This window comes from Nicotiana tabacum, chromosome 8 (assembly GCF_000715075.1).
Source record: "Nicotiana tabacum cultivar K326 chromosome 8, ASM71507v2, whole genome shotgun sequence".
Taxonomy (NCBI): Eukaryota; Viridiplantae; Streptophyta; class Magnoliopsida; order Solanales; family Solanaceae; genus Nicotiana; species Nicotiana tabacum.
The window spans coordinates 141,906,760-141,930,698 of NC_134087.1; the positions used below are offsets into that span (position 1 = coordinate 141,906,760).

Sequence of the window (23,939 nt, forward strand, 5' to 3'; positions counted from 1 at the left end):
TGCTACTGTTTTTCTTTTATCAGAAAAAAAAAAATTCCAAGCCTTTTGTCAACATAATATATTTCGTGTATGGCCGTTTTGTATTTTTTTTTAATTTTTCCTTGTTGGGGAGGGGGGGAAGAAGAAGGCCATGCACCTTGTGGTGTAGGGTGAAACTGCAACCATTCACATCCAACTTTGCAGCTTCTAAACATCCTTTGGTGCTTATTTTAGTATAAATAATAAAAAAAGGAAGACTGCAAAAATAATGTGGTTTTATTTATTTATAAAAACTGTTTTTTTCTAATGAAAAAAGCTGTTCTTTTTATTAGGTTTATCTTGAAGGGAAATACTGCAATGACTTTTCTTCTTTTGATTATCAGGGTGAACTCGTGAAGGTCTTTGCAAATGAGCATAGGAAGATCACTTGTGGTACTTTAAGTCGATTCTCATCCAATATTTGAAACTTTTGACTGTTTTGCAAATTACAGAAGTCGATATTCTTTCCATCAATACTAGGAGACAAATATGCGAACCCCTTAGAATTGTTGCTATCATTCTCCATGTTGAGCAAACATGTTACTTCATGAAAGGTGGATTTTCGAGTTTGAAAGCTCACGATATTGAATAAATGTTTAAGGATGCAAGCTTGAATTAATGCTTAATCTGTCAGTAGTTTCTTATTCTTTTTCTTTTTTTATTCTTTGGTGATGTTTCATCATTCATCTCAGAAGGAGAAAGATAGGCTTTCTGTTTATTGAAATGTGTGGCCATTTCATCTAAAAGGTTAAGTTGTTGGAGAGCATATTTTTATTGACGTAATTACATCTTCAACACGCCCCCTCATGTGTGGGTTTGCTTCTTTTTCATGAGCCAAGCACGCTAAAACTCCTTTTGATAATGGACGGCAGTTAGACTTGACCTCTGCTTGCTTTGGTACCACATTGAAGTGTATGTCCTTCTCGTATAAAAGTTTAAACTGTTAGAGAGTGCACATTTTATTTACTTAATATTGTCTCCAACACTATTTAACAAGATGGTGGGAGGATTGTTTTTGAAATTTATTATGTGGTTAACATGGGTTCAGTCAGTTTCATAGCTGCTTTGTCAGGGTTCTGAAGTGATCAATATTCTATTTGCTTGATCTGTTTTTTCATACCGATTATAGAGAAACGTGAAAAGAACCCTATTTAGAGTTTGCTTGATCTTGTTTTTCGCAAGTGATGCTACAACCTTGGGGTAATACTGGGAGATTTGTCTAGATCTATCCATCATTCTGCGAGCTGTCTCTTTCTCTTTCCCTTTATTTTATTATCTGGGAATAGTTGTGGTTTCTAAGGACTAAGCTCTGTGGAGGGAAAATCCACTGACCTTCTGCCAGTCTCTAACTTATCTCTATTCATATAGTCAGATAGCAATATATGACACTTCTTTGGGGTGACTAAAATCTTTTCCTTGGACTTTTACCTACATGTTTAGTGATGCCTGTGTGGACTGTCACGATTTCATGAGCCAAATAAATTTCCTGTCTTATATTTGCATGAATCACAATATACAGGAAAGCTAAAATCCGGGGATGCTTGGTCTTAATTTTTGTTTGGTTGCTCCACATACTTTGAAGTCATTTTGTATGAACTCTCTGTTTTCCATGTTTGCAGATCCTGTAATGCATAGTTGCATAGAGAAAACCCTTTATAGTGGTCATGCTTCGTATAAAGTTTCATTGTCGGTAAGGAAATTTGTGATTTTCTAGGTGTGGATAATATCATGATGGCCTTATTCAGTTTCTTATGATCACAAATAATTATTGTGGTTGATCTATCACTTTCCCTTGCTCTATCTTTTTTGGTTGTACAGACACGATATCTTGATATATGGGAGCCTGCTACCTTGGCCATCAAGAGAGATGGTTACAGCATCAAGGGTAATGGGCCTGGTGGTGTTCTAGTCAGTGAGAAGTTTTCTCAATCTACAATTGTATGTCTTCTTGTCTTTTGCCTTTTTATATTCATGAACAGTTTGTGACGTATCTGTATACCTTAAATTATGTATACATGAACAGTTTGTGACGTATCTGTACACCTCTCCAACTCCATGTTTGTGAGCCCTCTGGTGAGTGGTGTTGAAGATGCTCATGAGTCTTTTGAATGCTGAGGATATTCATTGAAGTATCCATTCTAATTGTGCCTGCTATCGTTCACTAGTTTAATCTTCAAGCAAAAGGTAGCCTTCCACGATTTGATGCTTGTCACCCTCAGGAGATGGAATATTCCCTACTCTTTGACCCAGGACTTACTTTTTCCTCACAGCTTAAGGAGTATTATCCGCTACATAAATAAATTTAGGGAACTTGTCCCTAAATCATGAGAGCCACTCTTCCGGAGGATATCTCCCTTATTTATTTACTGAGGTAGACCATGGCTTGATCAAACATTTGCGTGGTTGAAACTTTTACCTTATCAAACAAAAAAAACTTTTTCTTGGTTGAGCATAGATTAATTCTGTTGAACTTTGGTTGTCTAGAGCTGTAAAGGAGGCCCACTAGTAACCGAAATGGATATGGGTCATAAATACTTCCAGTTCTTCTCTTAGTTGCATTGAACAACTTCCATCTGTTGGGACCCACAGAATTTAGCAACAATATCTCATCCAACTTGGACAGGAATTTAAGTATAGCTTCAAGGATGAAAGTTTGTCATTTCCACAGACCATACTCGGAAAGCATATTCCTCAGTGAGTTGTACCTTTGGCATCAGTCAGGAAAAGTCATTTAAAATGATTTTTGTGTGTGCGCGTCTGCGCGCGCGCGTGTGTGTGTATAGAGCATTGTACCCAATTCTATTTCCATTAATTGCCCATTAAATTGCTTTTGTCACTCTACCACTCCATGGTTATTTTCGTACTTTTGGCCTAAAGAATCTCTTTCTCTCCTTTAGTTTCTCCCCTTTTCGTTTCCATCTTGATCTGTCGTGAACAAAAAATTCTGGCGAAATTAACTTTAAGAATAGCAATCACACCAGTTTCAGGCTTGGGGTCCCATTACTGGTTGAAAACTTAAACTGATGGTGGCTCGAATGGAGATCTGACAAACGATAATGGTTGTTGGAATTGCTATTACGATAGAAAAAAGGGAGAGTATACCCAGAAAAAGAAGTGGCACAGTGAAACAAAGAAAGGACAATGAGTTCACCAGAGAAAGTTATTTGACAAGAAAGGAATTCCGGAGTCTGAAACTGAACTGACAGAATTGCAAATCTGATATGCGTATCTTTCAATTTGTTTTTGAAGCACTTGGCTATACTCATGACTACTACAACAACAACCCAGTATAATCCCACTTAGTGGGGTCTGGGAAGGGTAGTGTGTACGCAGACCTTACCCCTACCCTGAGGTAGAGAGGCTGTTTCCAAATAGACCCCCGACATCCTTCCCTCCAAGAACTTCCCACCTTGCTCTTGGGGAGACTCGAACTCACAACCTCTTGGTTGGAAGTGAAGGTTGCTTACCATCAGAGCAACCCCTATTGTCTTTACTCATGACTGAAGGAAAATAAAAAAATGGAAGCACAACAAAAGATGATGGAGGAAAGAAACGGAGAAAGAGAGATATCGGAGGAGAAAAAATGGACGGCGCAATTCGATATACGAAATTGACTGGAGAAATTTGCCGGGAAATGGGGAAAAAAAAGGAGAGGATAGAGACCAAATGATTATTTGGTATTAAAATTTTCTGGTGGAAAGACAAAAATATCCTCACTAATAAAGAATAGCAATGTGCTTTAAAGGGCAATTAATGGAAACAAAATTTGGGTACAATGCTAACATACTACCTTCATGTAGTATGTAGTATGCTAACATACTATTCTTTATGCTAACATACAATGCTAACAGGAGACGACCGTCGTAAATGTCCTTCAGCTGGTGTGGGTGGCGGTGGTAATCCAGCTCCTGGTGCAAGTTCGTCGAATGTACCCAACTATCAAGGATACACCTAGTCTTTTGTTTTCGTATTGTTTTTTGTAATAAGTGTCTGTACTTGTGTATGTTGCAATATCTATCAAATAAAATTATGTTCAACAAAATATATTGTTAGAGATAGCTATGTAATTGTCCCACATTGGAATAGGGGTAGTATCCCCTTTGTATAGAGTAGTTATAAATAGCACCTCTTGTATTGCATCACAAACAATATCAATATATCATATTTTCTCCCGTGCCTTCTCACATGGTATCAGAGCTATCGTGAGAGATTTATCGCTGTGCATAAATTCCAGCGATTCCGGGAAGTAAAATCAGTCACCGGAACCCTTTTTTCCGGCGACTTTCAAAGTTGTTTTGCGTCTGCTTTGTCTCGGTCAGTGTTGTGCACAAAATCCAACACTACCACAAGAGTAGTCACTGTCCGGCGACCAAATCCCAGTGAAAATCTCCGGCGGTACTGTAGCTGTCCAAAGAAAATTTTCCGGCAAAGTTCCAACGTTGCGTGGGCCACCTTCCGGCCATTTTTTGGCGACGACTCTTCAGGACAAATTGTTTCCCTTGCAATTCCGAGCCTACCCATCCAGGTTACACCAAATTTCGACCACTTTTTTATTTTTCCGACGTGAATAGTGATTTCAAAAAGTTGACTTCCGGCCTTTTTTTGAAAAAGTTCCTTCAGAACAGTTGGGTCTTCTAGTAATTCCGATCCTACCCCTACTGTTTTTATTTCATGCCGACCACTTTGAATATTTTCCGACTGCAACAGTAACTTTCCAACTGCTACAGTAGTTTACTATTCTGGTTCAGTGTTCCTTACTCTATTTTCAGTGGATTACAGTTGATTATTTCTCTTATTTGGTAATAATTTACAAGATGTCTTTGGGAATTGATGTTTTTGGGTCTAAAAGCATGAGTTCTGGAAACTCTAATGTTATGATTACCTCGGAACCTTTAATGGGAGGTTCAAACTACTTAGCTTGGGCTTCATCTGTCGAGTTGTGGTGTAAAGGTCAAGGTGTGCAAGATCATCTGATTAAACAGTCTAGCGAAGGAGATGAAAAGGCGATAGCGCTTTGGGCAAAAATTGATGCTCAATTATGTAGCATCTTGTGGCGTTCTATTGATTCTAAGTTGATGCCTTTGTTTCGGCCATTCCAGACATGTTATTTGGTTTGGGCAAAGGCTCGTACGTTATACACTAATGATATATCTCGCTTCTATGATGTGATATCACGGATGACAAACTTAAAGAAGCAAGAATTAGATATGTCTACTTACTTGGGTCAGGTACAGGCAGTCATGGAGGAATTTGAGACATTGATGCCAGTTTCTGCTAGTGTGTCAAAACAACAAGAGCAGCGACAGAAAATGTTTCTAGTTCTTACACTCGCTGGACTTCCTCATGATCTTGATTCAGTACGAGACCAGATTTTGGCGAATCCGACTGTCCCTACAGTTGATGAATTATTTTCTCGATTACTTCGCCTTGCTGCAGCACCAAGTCACCCAGTGATTTCATCCCAGATACTTGATTCCTCTGTTCTTGCATCCCAGACAGTGGATATTCGGGCATCTCAAGCTATGGAGAATAGACGAGGAGGCGGTCGTTTTGGGAAATCTAGACCCAAGTGTTCTTATTGTCACAAACTTGGACACACTCGCGAAATGTGTTATTCCTTAAATGGCCGTCCACCCAAAAATGCCTACGTTGCTCAGAGCGAGACTACAGGTAACTAGGGCTTTTCTGTATCTAAAGAAGAATATAATGAGCTCCTTCAGTATCGAGCAAGTAAGCAAACATCTCCACAAGTAGCCTCAGTTGCCCAGACTGACACTCCTATTGTTGGTAATTCTTTTGCTTGTGTTTCCCAGTCTAGTACTCTTGGACCATGGGTCATGGACTTAGGCGCTTCTGATCATATCTCTGGTAATAAATCACTTTTGTCGAATATTGTATATTCACAGTCTCTTCCTACTGTTACTTTAGCCAATGGATGTCAAACTAAGGCACAAGGAGTTGGACAAGCCAACCCATTGTCTTCTATCACCCTAGATTCCGTTCTTTAAGTTCAGCACGATTATCCAGGAGTTTGGCATGACTCGTAGTGAAGCTGATCACTCTGTGTTTTATTGCCACTCTGCTTCAAGTCTATGTATTTATCTGGTAGTCTATGTTGATGATATTGTTATTACGGGCAATGATCAGGATGGTATTACTAATCTGAAGCAGCATCTCTTCCAGCACTTTCAAACTAAGGATCTAGGCAGATTGAAGTACTTTCTAGGTATTGAGGTTGCTCAATCTAGCTCAGGTATTGTTATTTCTCAAAGGAAATATGTGTTAGACATTCTTGAGGAAACAGGGATGACAGGTTGCAGACCTGTTGACACGCCGATGGATCCGAATTCTAAACTTCTGCCTGGACAGGGGAGCCGCTTAGCGATCCTGCAAGCTATAGGCGGTTGGTTGGTAAATTAAATTATCTCACAGTGACTAGGCCCGACATTTCTTATCCTGTGAGTGTTGTAAGTCAGTTTATGAATTCTCCCTGTGATAGTCATTGGGATGCAGTTGTCCGCATTATCCGGTATATAAAATCGGCTCCAGGTAAAGGATTACTGTTTGAGGATCGAGGTCATGAGCAGATCGTTGGGTACTCGGATGCTGATTGGGCAGGATCACCTTCTGATAGACGTTCTACGTCTGGATATTGTGTTTTAGTAGGAGGAAATTTGGTGTCCTGGAAAAGTAAGAAACAGAATGTAGTTGCTCGGTCTAGTGCAGAAGTAGAATACCGAGCAATGACTATGGCAACATGTGAACTAGTCTGGACCAAACAATTGCTCAAGGAGTTGAAATTTGGTGAAATCAGTCGGATGGAACTTGTGTGCGATAATCAAGCTGCACTTCATGTTGCATCAAATCCGGTGTTTCATGAGAGAACTAAACACATTGAGATTGATTGTCACTTCGTCAGAGAAAAGATACTCTCAGGAGATATTACTACGAAGTTTGTGAGATCGAATGATCAACTTGCAGATATTTTCACCAAGTCCCTCACTAGTCCTCGCATTGATTATATATGTAACAAGCTCGGTACATATGATTTATATGCTCCGGCTTGAGGGGAGTGTTAGAGATAGCTATGTAATTGTCCCACATTGGAATAGGAGTAGTATCCCCTTTGTATAGAGTAGCTATAAATAACACCTTTTGTATTGCATCACAAACAATATCAATATATCATATTTTCTCCCGTGCCTTCTCACATATATATATATATATATATATATATATATATATATATATATACACACACACACACACACACACTTATTTATTTCTGTCGGTAGTTAAAGTTGGCTGGAATGTGCTGAAAGCCAGTAACTTCAGCATGTTTAAGTCACATTTGACTGAACTTTACAGGGAACAACTTTGACAAAATAATTTGTTTCTTCAACCTTCTCAACTTCTTAGTGACTGCATACATTTTTTCTGTTGATTAGTCTTAGTAAAGTTGTACATTTTGTGGAGGATAAAAAGCTAAATTTTTTGGGGTCTTCATAAAGGTAAAGGATGATAAACTGCTTTCCTACGGAAGTGCTAAGCTGGCAACTCCAACTCTATCAAAAGCTTAAGAAGCATTGCTAATAGATGATAGCTCTTTTTTCCGATGTAAAGACACTAGAAAGAGACACATAAGCTTCTTGAAATCGATGGGTACTTAGTTGTATAATGTTTCTCTCAGGACTTCTAGTTTACAAATAATAGTTTTAGTTCATATTGCTATAACTTCAAATAATAGTATTAGTTCATATTGTTTCCTAAATCTCCACTCCATTCTCACCATTTTATGCTGTTGGCTTCTAGGTTTCTATTCCATATGGAAATCCTACAGAATTTTCAATCTTCGATAGTCGGGGAGTTGAGCATCTTTTGAAGGCTGAGAACGATCAAGGAGACATTAGCTGGTAAATCACAACCCACCCCCACCCCACCCCACAAAAAAAAAAAAAAGGGAAAAGAAGAAGAAAGACTGAAATAAAGAAGAAAAAGGAAAAAAACAATTGGTATGTTCCTTTTTCATAGTTATGGACAAACCAGCTTTTAAAAAGAGTTGTTCAAGTGGTTCTAACATCTGCTTCTCAAAATCTTTCAACCCAGATGAAGCAACACATAGCAGATTCTTGACTTCCTTACCTGTTATCATTTTTATGTTCTGCTTCTGTTAGGAAGCATTCATGTCACATCAATATGTCATCGACATTTTACCTTTTTTATATTTCACTTTCTTCTTCTGCATGTGTCCATTTTACTTTTCCCAACAAATTATCATAAAATTCATTTTCTCTATTTAAGTGACATGTGGCTCTATTTTGCAGTTCAAGGGATACAATTGTCCTAACCATGAGACTGTTTATTATAAGGGTATGACTTCTACAATCTGAAAGTTATTTCTATAATATGATGTGAATGATACATGTATTCTATTGGGTTCCAAAGAAATTTACGGGCTATTTTGAGTGTTACAACATAATGCATTTGTGGTCTAGATCTGTCATGTGCTCCTTTTCTTTTACTCCTATTCTGAGTCATGGTTCAGATCATGTAATTTTTATTTCTTTGCTTTAGCAAGAAACTCGGGTAGCATCTGATAGGTGCATTACCACATGTGAATTTGTATGTCTTGGTAAAACTGTGAATTTCTCTGCACGAAGAGCTCTGTCAGCTAGCACCAAAAGCTCTTCCGGCGAGATCTGTACTGTACCTGTTTCTTTTATTTCTTTGCTTTAGCATGAAACTCAGCTAGCATCTAATATAAGATTCCCACACATGAATTTGTACGTTCTGGTTGACAATTATTCACTTTTATGTTACTTTGGTAGTGATTATGATATGACTTGAGCTTAAAGAAAGAAGTGAGGATCCATATAGCCGATCTCAACTTGTTTGGGACTGAGGCATAGTTGTTGTTGATTGGCAAAAGCCGCAAAACTGTTTTTGCACAAAAGGCTCTCTCTTTTCATTAATCAAATTCCGACACAGGTTTTTTCTTTTTGATGATGAAGTAAAAAGATATCATTAAAGAGCATCAGGCAGATGCTAGGCAAAAGAGTTGCAGAATAGAGTTAACTCCAGTACATGAGACCGACACAGGATCTTTAATCAACCATCAGCGTATCTGGTGTTATATCTTTCATGTGTTAGATGCTTCTTTATAATCTAGTGTTATTTTTTGTGGAGTGGCACTTCTATATTCTTCACATATTTGACATTGGAACCTGTTGCTGCATCTTTTAGTACCTACTAGTTAAGTTACTGCAGCATCATTATGATTTCTTCCTAGGCAAAAAACACTGGGTGTTTTTTTCCTATTTGTCTAAGCCTTGGTGGGCAAAATTACCTGGTAGTTGTGCTTGTGGGAGATAGTAGGTAGCCGGTGGAATAGTTGGGGTGTGCGAAAGCTGACCCTAACACCACCATCATAAAAAGAATTATGTGATCTTTGTACATTACTGAAGAGTATTGATACGCCAGTCTTTGAGGATGACCACATGCTTACTGATGTCAATTAATACCATGTGGATACTAAATCATGGTTTTGGGAATTCAGCGATGAAATTTCTAGAGCATTTTGTCTTCTTGTTGTGGCTAAATCAGTGAAGTTCTTAGATGGCTAGTTAATTGTGAAGGTGATGAGTGGCAAGGATTGGTGCTAAAATCTTGATGTAAAGGTGTTTTTTTTCTTCATTAGTTGTTAGCTTGTTTCTAACATCAGTTTTGAAGCTCCAATTATTTGTGACATTCTCCTTTGGATCTCATTGTTGAACTTGTTGCAGGCTGGTGAGAAGAAAAAAGGAAGGAGGAGAGGGTTGTTCTTCAACAAGTGAAAAGGCCATTGTCAGCCTACCAAAAACCATATTTATTAGTGATACTTGTATTCTTTTGTGAGTAGTTAAGCTTCTAGATTTGAATTTCTTTTGTTATTTTTGGGTTAATCGTCCTCTTATATTTTGTAAGTTCAGGTTATCATTGGCCCCATCCCCGACCTATTATTTTTCTTTTTATTTATATCTTACAAGAAAAGAAAGAGAAAAGACTTATCCGAATAAGATAAAAAGAGATGAAATATGCATCATTACAGAGGAAGAAAAAATTGGAGGAAAAACATTTTCTTGAAGTAATTTGAATATTCATGTAAATCTCGAAAACTTTACAAAATTTTAATGATGTCAGAAGTGATTGTGGTTAATAACTTTTGGTGGCCTTTAAACTAAATGAGAAATTAAGTCTAGGCGTTTGAATTGTTTTTCCATTCCGCAAGTAAAATGGTTCGTATGTCAAGTTAGATGCCATCATTTGGCCATTAAAAATGAGATGCTATGTACTTCTATTTCTGTCCCAGATCATTTATGGAGACTATCTTCTTTATATGCCTAGCTCCTGTGGACGCAATCTTATTTTCCTTTTAGATCTATATAATTAATTGACCCTTTTTTTTCTTTTTCTTAAGCTAGTCAATTAAGCCATACAGAAATTAAAAGAAATCTTGAGATGAATATTGTTGGAACGTTAAATTAAAGTGGAGGAAATGGAGTCCACAGGGTTGATGCCTGTTTAGTTAAGCTTTTAAGATCAGGTATGTTCTCCATCTCAGTTATGTTCCATTTTGGCACTTCAACCCCATTCCTTTCGTGTCATTTTAACACAAAAAGCTAACTTGTTACATTAGTTGAGTTTCCTCACTTGATAGGCGCGTAAGATTTTATTTTAATAATAATAAAAGGCCATAAAATTACAATTAAAGTCCATTTAAATGCCCACCCTCCTCTCCCATTATCTTCCATCTCCTCTTCAAAATAATCCTTATTTCCTGTCTGTTTCGCTCTTCATCTCCGTGATAACTTCAAAGTCTGGCTTTTTGCAATTTCTTTCTTTATTCTTTGTTTCGTTTCTTCATTTAATAATATCCCAAAGCCAAACCCAGATCTTCATCCGAAGCTTGAATTTTTCATGTGAACCCATGTCTCCAATTCTCAAACCACCAGAAAAACAAAAAGAAAAAACTTTAATGCATGGCTAAAGGGACACTGTCAGCAGGGGCGGAGCTAGCCCTCCGCTTACGAGTTCGGCTGAACCAGTAGCTTTTGTGCGTTTGTCTTGTGAAATTCATGTTATATGTACAAATTAATAGTTTTGAACCCAGTAACTTAAAAGAACTAGAATCCCGAACCCATAAACTTTAAATTCTGGCTCCGCCTCTAACTATCAGTACAAGAACCACGACAATAAACAATGGTTACTCCCGAAAAGAGCCTTAACTATCAACTGTACAATGAAATATGAAGAATTAATTTATAAAAATATGATTCTTGTCCTTATATTATAAAGAATCCTTCAATAATCGTTGGTTTCATCTCCTAAGGCTAGGGACTTGTGGAGTGGGTTTAGGACAGACGACTTTGGGAATTAGAGAAAATAAGGGATTTTTATTTTAGGGTAACCGATCTGGGTAAATAATTTACATAACCGAGTTTTTGGGTTAAATCCAGTTGACAAGGATAAAAAAACAAGTGTCTAAATCTAATTGGATGGTTGTTACACATTAGAAGCAAGTATAAATACGTGTTGCATTTTTACATCGGATAAAAGTTTTTGTGTTAAAATGACACATAGAAATAGGGTTATAATGCTAAAATGGAACATAGCTGAGATGAAGTGCCAAAAAAAAAATTGATGCCAAGTTATTTGAGGCCTTTTTACAATAGCAACTTTGCATTTAACTAAATCATTTATGGTGCTCCCTCTGTTTTAATTTAGATGACACACTTTCCCTATTAGTCTGTTAAAAAAAGAATGACCTATTTCTACAATTGAAAATAATTTAAATTTAAATTCTTCATTTTACCCTTAATGAGAAACTTTTATAACTGTATACGGTAGAAACCGACGGTTCGATTTTACGATCATCAAGGCATCTCGAGGATTTTCAGTGATCGACTTCGAGGTGGTGTAAATAACGACCGGCCTCGAGGCAATGTAAATCAGTGGTCTCGATGGATCAGGGCGAAGTTCCCAAGGTGCGTACATATGGCTGACAAAGCCTAGCGGACTAGTCCAAAAAGCGAATCAAGACATTAAATGGCTGTACCGGCTCCATATCTTTGTAATCAATGCATCTGTACTATGTTGGGATTCCCCTCATATATAAAGGGGATTCTTGTCATTTTGTAAACACCTGTTGCTCAATACTAAATACACACGAACATTCTCTCTGCTCTCTAACATATTCTCTTGATCTCATCACTTCATTTATTGCTTATACTTATTGTGTTCTATTTATTGTTCTTCATTTATTGCTTATTATTGGTCATAAAGAGCCGTCATTGATTTATTTATAACTGTTAGTCTCCATCGACTACCCTCGGCGGGGCATTAGACTCGACCCCGAAGCCCCGAATAAGTAAGCTCGAGGCCCCGATCGACAGCCATTCGGTTTGGTTAACATCTTGCTTTAAGCTCATTTCTTGATTCCAAGTACCTCACTTAGCATCTATTGCCCTAACAACTAGCATAGAAATAAATCACGTATTTTTAGAATCACAAAATTAAATTTAATTGTTATTACCATTTTCACGGTAAACAGTTTGGTGCCCACTGTGGGGCTAAACATAATAGTGATTATTTTCTTGCTAGTTTTACTACACAACGCAAGTTACCTTTGACACTTTTTCTTGTCCAAGATCTTTGATTTCAGGTTAAAATGTCTAACTCGGTAAATGGAGGCAGAAACAATAATCTTGAGGACCATGGATAGAATGGTGTGGACGTTCCAGGTGTCAGTGTACCACCACGAAACCCTGAGAATGCACCAGAACCAATTACCGTGGACGTGGTCTCACGCGATGCCCAACACGTCGATATAAGCTCCCACACTAACAGGAGCGTGCACCATGGAGACCAACAAGAAGCTCAGAAAACCCCGGTTAGGGAAGAACGGGAGGTTAGCCTTCACGTTATTTTTGAAATGTTGCAGGCATAACAACTGGCGATTGCTCAGCTGCAAAGTCACCAGAAAACTCCCGGTACGGTAACACCAGGGACGGCTCCCCCAGCCGAGCAGGTACCGGAGAGATCAAGCAACAACGGGTCGGCAGCCGACCCCACCATCGTAAAGATGCTCGAGGACCTCACAAAGAGGATTGAGTTGGGCAAGAAGAAGATAGAAGCCAACGATAAGAAGGTAGAGACCTACAATTCCAGGGTCGATCAAATTTCGGGCGCACCCCTTATTCTAAAAGGGTTAGATTCGAAGAAGTTCGTGAAAAAGCCGTTCCCATAGGAAGAGGCCCCAAAACCCATCCCAAAGAACTTCAGAATGCCCGAGCTTCCGAAGTACAACAGAACCTCGGACCCCAATGAGCATGTCACTGCATACACTTGCGCAGTGAAGGGCAACGACATAAAGGACAACGAGATCGAGTCCGTCTTACTAACGAAGTTCAAGGAAACACTCTCGAAATGGGCCATGATGTGGTATCACAACCTAGCTCCTAACTCTATAAACTCGTTTGCCATGCTGGTAGATTCTTTCATAAAGGCACATGCCGGTGCCATCAAAGTAGCAACAAGGAAATCCGACGTCTTCAAGATCAAGCAGAGGGAGAATGAGATGCTGCGAGAGTTCATATCTTGCTTTCAAATAGAACGAATGGAACTACCACCAGTCTCCAACGACTGGGCAGTGTAGGACTTCACCCAAGGTATGGATGAACGAAGCTCGGTGGCTTCGAAGTAGCTGAAATAGAACCTAGTCGAGTATCCCGCTGTGACCTGGTCGGACCTCCACAACCGATACTAGTCAAAGATCAGGGTCAAAGACGACCAACTAGGAGCCCCTCGGGCTCAGTATATCCCAGCAGGCTTCCAGCAAAAGAGCCAAAGCCAAACAAGGAAAGATACCAACTATATACTGAAGATAAAAGAAATGCCCCGAGGTGCAACATACCCCGCAATGATCGAAGGATGGACCGAGGCCAGAATCCACGGGGACTTGTCGGCAGAACTGGGTTCGGCAGGTACACAGGGCCAACGGAGGCACCTCGCTTGTCGGAATACAACTTCAATGTCGACATATCGGACATCATGTTCGCCATAAGTAAAATTAGAGACACCAGGTGGCCAAGGCCTGTACAATCAGACCCTTCACAAAGGAACCATAATTTATTATGTGAATTTCACAATATGCATGGGCACAGGATTGAAAATTGCTACAACTCCGGGAAGAAGTGGCCCGATTACTCAGCAAAGGTCACCTCCGGGAATTCCTCAGCGACCTGGCCAAAAATCAGTTCCGGGAAAGAGAGACGACCAAAAAGAGCGAAGCAGATAAGCCGCAACATGTCATCCATACGATCTTTTGAGGTGTCGGCGCCCTGCAGGAACCCACGGCCAGGAGAACAAAAACATCCATCGACAGGGAAACGCGAACTCGAGGCTCTATCCCAACCCCATAATGGCACACTAGTAACTTCTTTTCTTGTGAACACATTTTAAATTAAACATGTACTTGTGGGTCCAGGTAGCTCGGCCAATATTATCAGATCGAAGGTGATAGAGCAACTCTGATTGCTTGACCAAATTATGACTGCCTTTCTAAGTCCTCAACGGACTCAACACGGCGAACAAAACAACGAAAGGGAAAACCGCCATACCAGTCAGTGTGGTCGGCACAACCCAAAACACCAATATCTCCACCATCGAAGGGGCTGAAGGATAAACAAATAGTGAACTAGCGACCACAAGGCATGTTCTCGGTTGTACCCGAATGAACAAAGTAGAGGACCGTACCACGTCCTCATCACAAGCGACTGAAACATACCAGGACTCAAAACACCGCCGGCATATTCTACACTAAGGTTTGACCGTCTCCTTTTTTTCTTTCAATTAAATTCTACACTAACCTGAGTGCAGGTATTCGGTCGAAACGGCCAAAGCACCGTCCAACTCGAAGGCCTTAGGTTTCAAAAGCATGCGTTGCATTCTTTTCCTTCGACTGGATTTTTATCCCAAAAAGGGTTTTACCGGCAAGGTTTTTAACGAGGCAACATCCATATGCTACCTAAGGAATACTCAACAAGTATTCAAGGCTTCTTTTTCAATCAACCTCGAATATTGGGGGGGCATCCCCCCGGAAGGTCACCTACTCGGAGAAGCCAAGATACGCCAAATGAAGTCTCGATAGGAAAATGATGTACCTGGCCAAATGGTCGAACGAACCATGTCCGTATAGAATAGCCAGGCCCCTGACAGCGAAAACATGTATACTTGTACCAAGTAATCGAAGAATACTTTCCATCAAAGCATTTCACGCTTCAAAGGAAACTCGATATTTTTGCAAAAAACGGCTCCTCTGTCAAAAACGTCCCGAATACTCGGGGACTGGCATCAACAACTCAAAATAGTACGACCCTCGGGTCGGAGCTTCAAACTCATAAGCCCTCAATGAGGCAACAACAAGATCACAAAACAGCTCCAAAGCCAAAAACGTCCCGAACACTCGTGGACTGGCGTCGAAAACTTAAGGCCACATGACCTTCGGGTCGGAAACTCTGAAATCGTAACCCCTCAATGAGGCAATACCAAGTTTACAAGTAATGGATCCCGAGCCGAGAAATCCTTGACGACTTGGGGACTACCATCAATCACCATCTCCATCGAGTTATCAAAATCCGAGGCCGTAAGACCACATGCGGGCAGCCTCGGTCTCGTATGACCTATATAAGGCAACAACAATATCTGTAAGACCTCAAGCAAGTCATGAACCACACTTGTACCAAGTGAAAATATTTGTAAGACCTCAAGCAAGGCATGAACCATACTTGTACCAAGTATCCAAAACTGTAAGACCTTAAAGGTATGTAAAACTTGTAAGACCTTACTAAATGCATAAACTCGATCTCAAAGTTAAGGCTATATATGCCTAAAAGGCATACCCTCGATATAGATGCCGAAACTACTTCACTCAAGACTAAAAAGCTCCGGCCAAATACAAATGACTACGGTCACAAGACTGTACCAGCCAAACTAACGCGACTTAGGGATGCCAGACCGTCGCTATAAAATCACAGGCCTTCAATTACTTTGAATATACTTCGAAAAGAACCGGTTAAATAGGCTACCCTCGATATAGGAAAAAGAGCTTCGACCATGTCAGCTCCTAAATACAGGATTCGAGATACTCAGCCACCGAGCCAAACCTCCCGAGGTGCTCGATCATCGCCATAAAAACCGTCGAAGAGTCAGGCAAACATTATTTCAAAAAATCCTTATCGAGGGAAAAATAAAGCCTATATTAGAGGTCACATCAACCCAAGGCGTATAAGCCACTATTGCCAGCCCACATAAAAGGTCTCATTGACCCAAGGCGTAAGAGCCACTGTCACCAGCCCACATAAAAGGTCGCATCGACACAAGGCATAAGAGCCACTATCACCCGCCATATAAAAGGTCGCATCGACCCCAGGCGTAAGAGCCACTATCGCCAACCCACATAAGAGGTTGCATCGACCCAAAGCGTAAGAGCTATTGTCGCCAGCCCACACAAAAGGCCGTACTGACCCAACGCGTAAGAGCCTAAGGGCCAGCTTGAAATTCAAAAACTTGAGGGTTCGAATAAGCTCGAGTCGATACCCGACTCAGAGACTGAACCCAAAACAGTTGACCATACATGCCTAAGAGCACAAGCATAAGAGCTCGAACGCCGGCTTATAATAAAAGGTCATATCGACCAAACGCGTAAAAGCCTACGGGCCAGCCTATTGAGCCCCAGGGCCATACCATGAATCTAAGGATTCCTTTTAACTCAAAGACCAGTTCATCTGGCTAAAATCAAGGCAAAAAGAAATGCAGGAGAAACAAAACCTCGAGGTTTCCTCTTTATACATACATGCGAGAAATACAAGCTCCATTTACAACGTACTTTGAAAGTACTATATACAAAAATAGAAAAGGAAATGACTATGGACCGTCAGCCCCATCCTCGATATCCTCGGTATCAGATAGAAGGAATTTAGCATCGTATTCTTCCACCTTCGCCTACTTTATCTCTTCCGAGAGGTCGAAGCCCCTGGCATGAAGGAATTTAGCATCGTATTCTTCCACCTTCGCCTACTTTATCTCTTCCGAGAGGTCGAAGCCCCTGGCATGAATTTCCTCGAGGGTTCCCTTCGAGATTTACACCTCACATACTTTTTATTACTGCTCTCACAGTCGAGAGCCTTCCTCAGCTCAGATCTAGCATCAACAATGCCCTTCAAATAGACCGCCACTTTCTGGTCAGCCTTAGCGCGACTCATTACAGCCTCAGCCCGGGCATCCACACCTCAGCCTTCGCCTTCAAAAGCTCAGACTCGAGCCTTGTGATCATATTTGCACAAACATAATCGCTTGAATGAGCGTTCCGGATTTGCACCTCGAGGAAAGAAGCCTTAGCCAAAGCACCCTCCTTGGTCGCAACTTGGGCATCTACCTGAGCCTTTAACTCATTAAACTCACGTTTGACCCGGCCAACTTCGCCCCAAAGTCGTTCCAGCTCCTCTATTTTGCTCTCCAACTAAAATATCAAAATATTAATCTCCGAAAGTAGAAGGGGGAGCATACATCGACATAAAATGCAAGTTACCTATTTTTCGAGACGGCTTTCGTAGTTTTGACTTCGATTTGCCTCGCACTATAGGTATACCAGCTCACCTTCCTTTTTCGTACAAAGGAGCCTAAGGTATTTCTTCCTATTTAAAGCTTTCCGCATCCTGGCCTCACGGCAAAGCAGCTCGGACTTAAGTTTGTCAAAGGCCTGCAAAATAAAACTCAATAAGAAAAGGAGGGCGCAAAACCGAAGGAAGCCTATACCGGCTACCAAAGCTTACCATAAAGCTAAGCCACTGAGCCTCGCCAAAGGTCGAGCCTACGTCCGATGTCTTAGCTTCCCCCGAAGTGCCTTCGGCAGGAGAGGAGGAAGGTGTCACATGACCCTTGTCCCTCGAAGTACCTTTGATGGGAATGGGAAATGTTCTTTCAAAAACAGAGGCCTCCGAAGTCAGAAGATCGGTCGACTCATCTCTTTTGAACCTAAGAGAAGGGTTCGCCCCGCCGTGAGCGTCCTCATACCTCGGAGACTCTTTCCGCTTATTATCGATCCTCGACCCCTAGGTCGGCAATCTCTCCTCCTCCTCCAAGGGGCACGGCTTCATCTCGGAAAAACCTCCAACACCTGCAGCGTCAGAGTTAGTGCGCTGAAAAGAAAGTACCTTTCTGAAGAAACAAGCCACTAAAACACTTACCGTGATGCTTTGACTCCCATCTCCCCTTGGACAGGTCTTGCTATTTGCGCTTATCATAGGTTGAGCAAGTTGCTAGCGTACGAGACCATTTAACCAGATCAGGGACCTGATTTGGCAACCAAGGAATCGCTAAAAAGGAATAAAAAGATGCCTTTACGGAGCCCGCCTCCACTATGGACAAAGCAATAAAAATACAAGCATACCACTTACGTGTGAAATTCCATTTCTCAGGAAATGGCAAAAACTCTCTAGGGATAATATCGGTTGTCCGTGCTCGAACATACCAGCTCATCCACCCTCGATGCTCATCCTCTTCATTGTTAACAACAGGAGATCGGGTGAATCGATGCCGCATAGTAATCAAGCCCCGGTAGTGAAGAGGCCGATATAACCTAATGATGATAGGCTATAATTACGTATTTTAGTCGCTTATTACACTCAAATTTACTGCATTTTAGTTGAGTTTGCGCTTTAATTGCTAGTGTTTTGCACTAACGGTGTGTTTTATGCCTTGTAGGAGTGATTCCGAGCTATATAGATGTTATGAAATAAATTCAAGTGATTTAGAGCTTTGAAGTCTGAGTAAAAGCCCAAGGAATTAAGCCGGGATCGTATTCGGGGATCAACGGATGATAGAGCAACAAAACAAAGAATTGAGTAAGCATATTGCGCACCGTCTAGTAAAATACACATAACTTTTCACTCAGAAATGCATTTGAGTTCCACAATATATGGTTGGAAAGTTAACTCAAAGGGCTACAACTTTAATATTTCATATTTTTCCAAATTCCAAACAGAACAGGGTGAAACACGTGGTCGAAACCACGATCGCGGACCTAACGTGGACAGAAACAGTAGCCTTGCAATGTACCGCGCCCGTACCGCAGTTGACCGCGACCGCGACTGTCCAGATGTAAAAAACTGTCCTTTTTTGTGTAGGAGAAGGTATAATTGTTTGGGCCCGACCCTACTTGGTATATAAACATGGGAAAATGGTATTTTAAGGGTTTGGACACACTTTTGACATAATTTAGACCTACGGAGGAGGAAGAGACCAATATTTGACACAGATTCGACCTAAGGAGGCAGAGGCACAATAGGAGCAAGGCGGAGAATTCTTCTACGAGTTTTTCCTTCCTCTTCCTATTTTTTTATTGTTGGTTATGATTTTTAGTATTGTAGTTTTACATACTATTATGAATAGCTAATTTGTTATCTAGGATTTTGATAGAACCTTTTGTAGGATAAATTCTTGTTATGTTTTTAAATAATTGAGTCGTTGGATTTCTCTACTTGTTCAACTACGTGTTTGTTGTTGTTGATTGAATGGCCATCAATTGACTGTGCCTATTTAGTGTGTAGTGCTCGAGATAGAGTACAAATTTAGGTAGTTGTTGAACAACGTCACTCCTAACATATGTGAGAAATCAATAATGGGTTTAAAGCAGGTTTAGCAATAACAAAGCCTTGACGTGGTCATAATGAGCGGTTAGATAAAGCCAACTAGCGTAGTTTGAGAGAATATGTCTAGTAAATTGTTGTAGTTGCTCGAGAGAGAATTACGACATCTAAAGTGCTCACGATCAGTAGAGAATACATTGGAAAAATTGTAGGGAACATAGCTAGAAGGATTCCGACAATTGGGGAAATCATAACTCTAGACCTCCTTAATTTAGTCTCCAACCCTTTGTCTCGTTAGTTGATAATTTTACCGTTTTCTAGTATTTGCTAGTTAATTAGTTAGAAATATAAATCTCAATCTTTATAATTTAGAAAATTATTCAAACTTGTCTTTTTTGTGATATTAAACAGATATAGCTAAGCCTTAGTTCTCTGTGGGATTCGACTCCGGACTTTAAGACTGGATTACATTTGCAGCGACCGCTTATCCTTTTTAGGACTAGAGTTGGGCGTGATCACCTAACGAGATGGCTAAGGGTGAATTCGAGCCCGGCCTTATCCGCAAAGTACCTTATCATCAGCACTATCTTCCAAAGGGATGGGTGAGCCCGCGCCAGGGTAACCTGATACCTCTTACAAAATTCAAGCACGACCCTGTCAGGGGGATCCAATGTAAAAGGATACATATACATGCTCAAAACCCCCTAGACATGGGTCATGATGCTCTCCTCCAGGGAAGGTACATGCAGTACCACTCTTTCTCCCCATCCGCAGTCTTTCCTAATCGTCTCGGGTGTTCCTCCCTTATTGAGGAGATGAACCTCGATGCATGCTCCCAATGCCCTTGAACATTAGGAGGTCTCTCCAACGTAAAGTATCTCCTCGAGACAAAGCACCTTGAGGCCCGCTTACCGGATACCGGCGGTATACCACCGATCGAACACAGAACAGAGGTAAAACTCCCCTCTCCTTGATGGGCGGATGTCGATGTAGCAGCCATGGCTATGGTAAAATAGGAAGAGGAGGATGAAGACTTGGGTGAAGGCTTTGAGTTTAAACGACGAGAAAACTAGCGCAAAGAACAAAAGTTCTATGAGAGGGATGATTACCCAGAATAGTAGAATCTCCAGTTGAGAAATGAGTGAATGTATATATAGAAGCAAGTGGCAAATTTTTGCCTATCCAGAAAACCAATTAGGTCTGACCATAACAGCACCACTTTTTGGAAGTGTACTGGTGGGACTACCCCTGAGGGCCCACTACCATGTCGCATGAATAATACTGTCATGCTGTGCTCGAAAAATATCGAGACCCCGAGGATTTCTGCCATTACAAGCATCGGCTCTAAAAAAGCTATCAACCTAATCTCGAGGGGCCCGATTACTCCAAGTATGGACTCCGAAGAGCCAAGGTCAAAATTCAAAGGCTAACTCCGCATGAACGCTGGAATATAAAGAATTCAATGATTTGAAGCAGAAAAATTTTCTTGCATTGCCAAAAAATATATTTACAAGGGGTGTCTTTACAAGACCTGTTTCCCCGAAAATATGTACACAAAAAGAAAAAAAAGAGAAGCAAAGGCGACGCAGACCTATTCTTCATCGCCACTACCCTCCGAACCATCTCCGGGACCTTCGTCAAAAGCGACTAAGAGCGCCAGTTCTTCCTCCCACTCTCGGGCCTCCTCGATCTCAGCTAAGAGATCAGCACCCTTAGCACTGGCTTCCTCTAAGGCTTGCATCCTCGCATTTGCACTAGCGTGAGCGATAGTTTGAATCAGGTTTTGCTCGGCCTCCATCGATATATTTTGGGCTATTTGATTCGCAGTAGCGGCGTCTTTCAGATAGGTAGCGACTTTTTCTTCGACCTCGGACTTGGCCGTAGATAGCGCAATAATTTCTTTTCGAGCATTTTGGAGAAGACCCTGGGTCGATGCCAATTCCGAGGTCACTACCTCGTTTTGCTTTCTTAGCTCGAGCATTTCCACATTCCTTTGCCCGATCTACAAAGGAAAAGGTAAGTCAGTAAACATCGAATTATGAGAACGACTAATGGACTTATGAATAACAAGTTACCTGCTCAGCAAGATCAGCCTTTTCTCGGAGCACTCCCTCCAAGGTCGCTCGAAGCTCGCTTAACTCCTTCTCCTTTCAGGCAGAGGAGGCCTCCGACTCCTGCAGTCCCAAGGTGAGCTTCTCGATCTCCTTTCCACGTCATGAAAGCTCATCTTGAAGCCTAGAGAAGGCGTGATTATACATCTCCTTAGACTACAATGCAACAGAAGAGTCAAAAAAATGAGGAAAAATGCTTGGGACTAAAAAAGCATATATGAACAACTATCACCTGCCGCTGGAACTTCTCCACTGCCTCGATAGCGTTGGGAGCATCGAGTTCGATGTCCTCGCTGACATCGTCAACGTCATCAAGGAACTTACCAAGCACACCTCCCCCTTTGAGAGGACCCCCCGCGTTGGCAGCATTCGGGTACTGAGCGTCTTTTAACTCCCTGGACGAGAATTGAGGACCCAAATTAAGGCCATCCAGGGCATTAATGTCACCAAGGGGCAAATCCTGCCCCCGAAAAGCTTCGGGCCCGGACCCTTTGGAACCAGCAGTAACGGTCTTCCTAGCAGGAACTGCGCCACATCCGATCAGGGGCTCAGGGACCGCATTCTCACCCTCCTCGAGGGTCTCCACCACACGGGATCAATCTAAATTGACTGTTTCCAGTTCAGCGGCCTCCAGTTGGGACACTTGCGGGACATCTATGCCCGACCTCATTCTTTTTACCAAATGGTACTTGTCCTCATCATCGTCTTCATCCCCAGTACTGGGACTTGCTCCGGAAGCTGAAGCTGAGGTCCTGGCCGCAGCTCAAGGTCTGCGTGATTTAGGTTTCTTTGCCGCAGGAGGATCATCAACTGCCTTATTCTTCCTCTTCTTTCCCTTATCAGGCCTCAAAGACTCTACCTCGCCGTCGGGAGGCGGTCTCATCTGCACTCCATCACCAAGGCCTTCACAAACATAGTGGCCAAAATTTATCAGCACAAATGATACAGGGGAGAAGCATAAAAATAAGATATAGGTGGCAAGAAGGACTTTACCATGATTCTTGGCCACCCACCGCGTTTTAGCCAGGTTGGGCCAAGACCGCATGAGAATCAAAAACGAGGCATCCAATCACCTAGTCCATCCCGGCAGATCCTGAACCGCTTCAGGATACCAAACTGTAGCTGCAAAAACCAAGAGGAGATCATTTTTTGGGAGAAAAGTAAGAAGACCATAAAGCATGTTCGAAGGAGAGGTACTTACGCTGCGTGTTCCACTCCTCCGGGAAGGGCATCCTTTCGGCAGGGATAATGTCCGAGGTCCTCACTCAGACAAACCTGCTCATCCACCCTTGATCTTTGTCCTTATCGATGCTCGAGAAAAACGGTTTTTTGGACCAATGGTGAAGCTTAATCAAACCTTGATAAAATCGAGGGCTATACAATCTAATCAAATGGTCGAGGGTAAAGTTCACACCCTCGACCTTGTTGGAATAGTGGCGGAACATGTAGACTATTCTCCAGAAAGATGGATAGATTTGGCCAAGCATCACTTGGTACTTGTCTCAAAAGTCGAGAATGACTGGATCTATCACCGGGGAAGGAGGGTTCGAAGAATCGACCAGACCCAAAGTGAATGGGTATGTATATACATAAAGAAAGCCAACGTTGTGGTCCGTTATGCTCTCATTAGAACGTGGGATCTCAACCAGTACTGCCTCCCTCCATTGGCAGTCTTCCTTCACCTTCCCTATGTCGGTCACATCGCTAATATACCGGGACACGTGTTCGCATCAGCTCGGTGTAGACGAGGGTCTATTGATGGAAAAATCTTTCGCCGTGTTGAATTCGGTAGAAGTGCATTGTTCAACGGTGGGTATCACTTTGGGCTTTCCTTTGGATGTTCGAGATGAAGAGGTAACTTCATCTTTCCGAGGAACTATCTTGGAAGTTCTAGCCATGATGGTAAAAAGGCTTTTCTGAGAAAGTAGGCAGAGAATCAAGAACGAAAGAGAAAGAATGTGAAAGGGGATGGATTTGGCTTTGAAAACTTGAAGATGTTGTAAAAGTGTGAATTATCAAATGGCTGATGTATTTATAGAAGCCATATGGGCAGCGAAAAAGACGAACCAATAGCGGTTCGTGGGCTTCTCGATAGTTGTGTTTGACGGCGATCCTTGCGCGGCTT

General features: G+C 41.4%; 1 protein-coding gene across 8 annotated transcripts in view; it reads left to right on the forward strand.

Moving 5' to 3' along the window:
- LOC107797653 (uncharacterized) overlaps positions 1 to 10,081 on the forward strand; it is a 32,888-nt gene extending 22,807 nt beyond the window's left edge. For 7 of the 8 annotated variants that reach the window (XM_075219709.1, XM_075219711.1, XM_075219705.1 and 4 more), the window contains exons 17-22: positions 363 to 411; positions 1,638 to 1,708; positions 1,837 to 1,956; positions 7,831 to 7,931; positions 8,343 to 8,388; positions 9,801 to 10,081. In XM_075219709.1, coding sequence (XP_075075810.1) covers positions 363 to 411; positions 1,638 to 1,708; positions 1,837 to 1,956; positions 7,831 to 7,931; positions 8,343 to 8,388; positions 9,801 to 9,851 — 438 coding nt within the window. In that variant the 3' untranslated portion in view covers positions 9,852 to 10,081. The remainder of the gene's footprint in view (positions 1 to 362; positions 412 to 1,637; positions 1,709 to 1,836; positions 1,957 to 7,830; positions 7,932 to 8,342; positions 8,389 to 9,800) is intronic. The other variant, XR_012694252.1, reaches the window with a different exon arrangement.
- Positions 10,082 to 23,939: the final 13,858 nt, after the last annotated feature.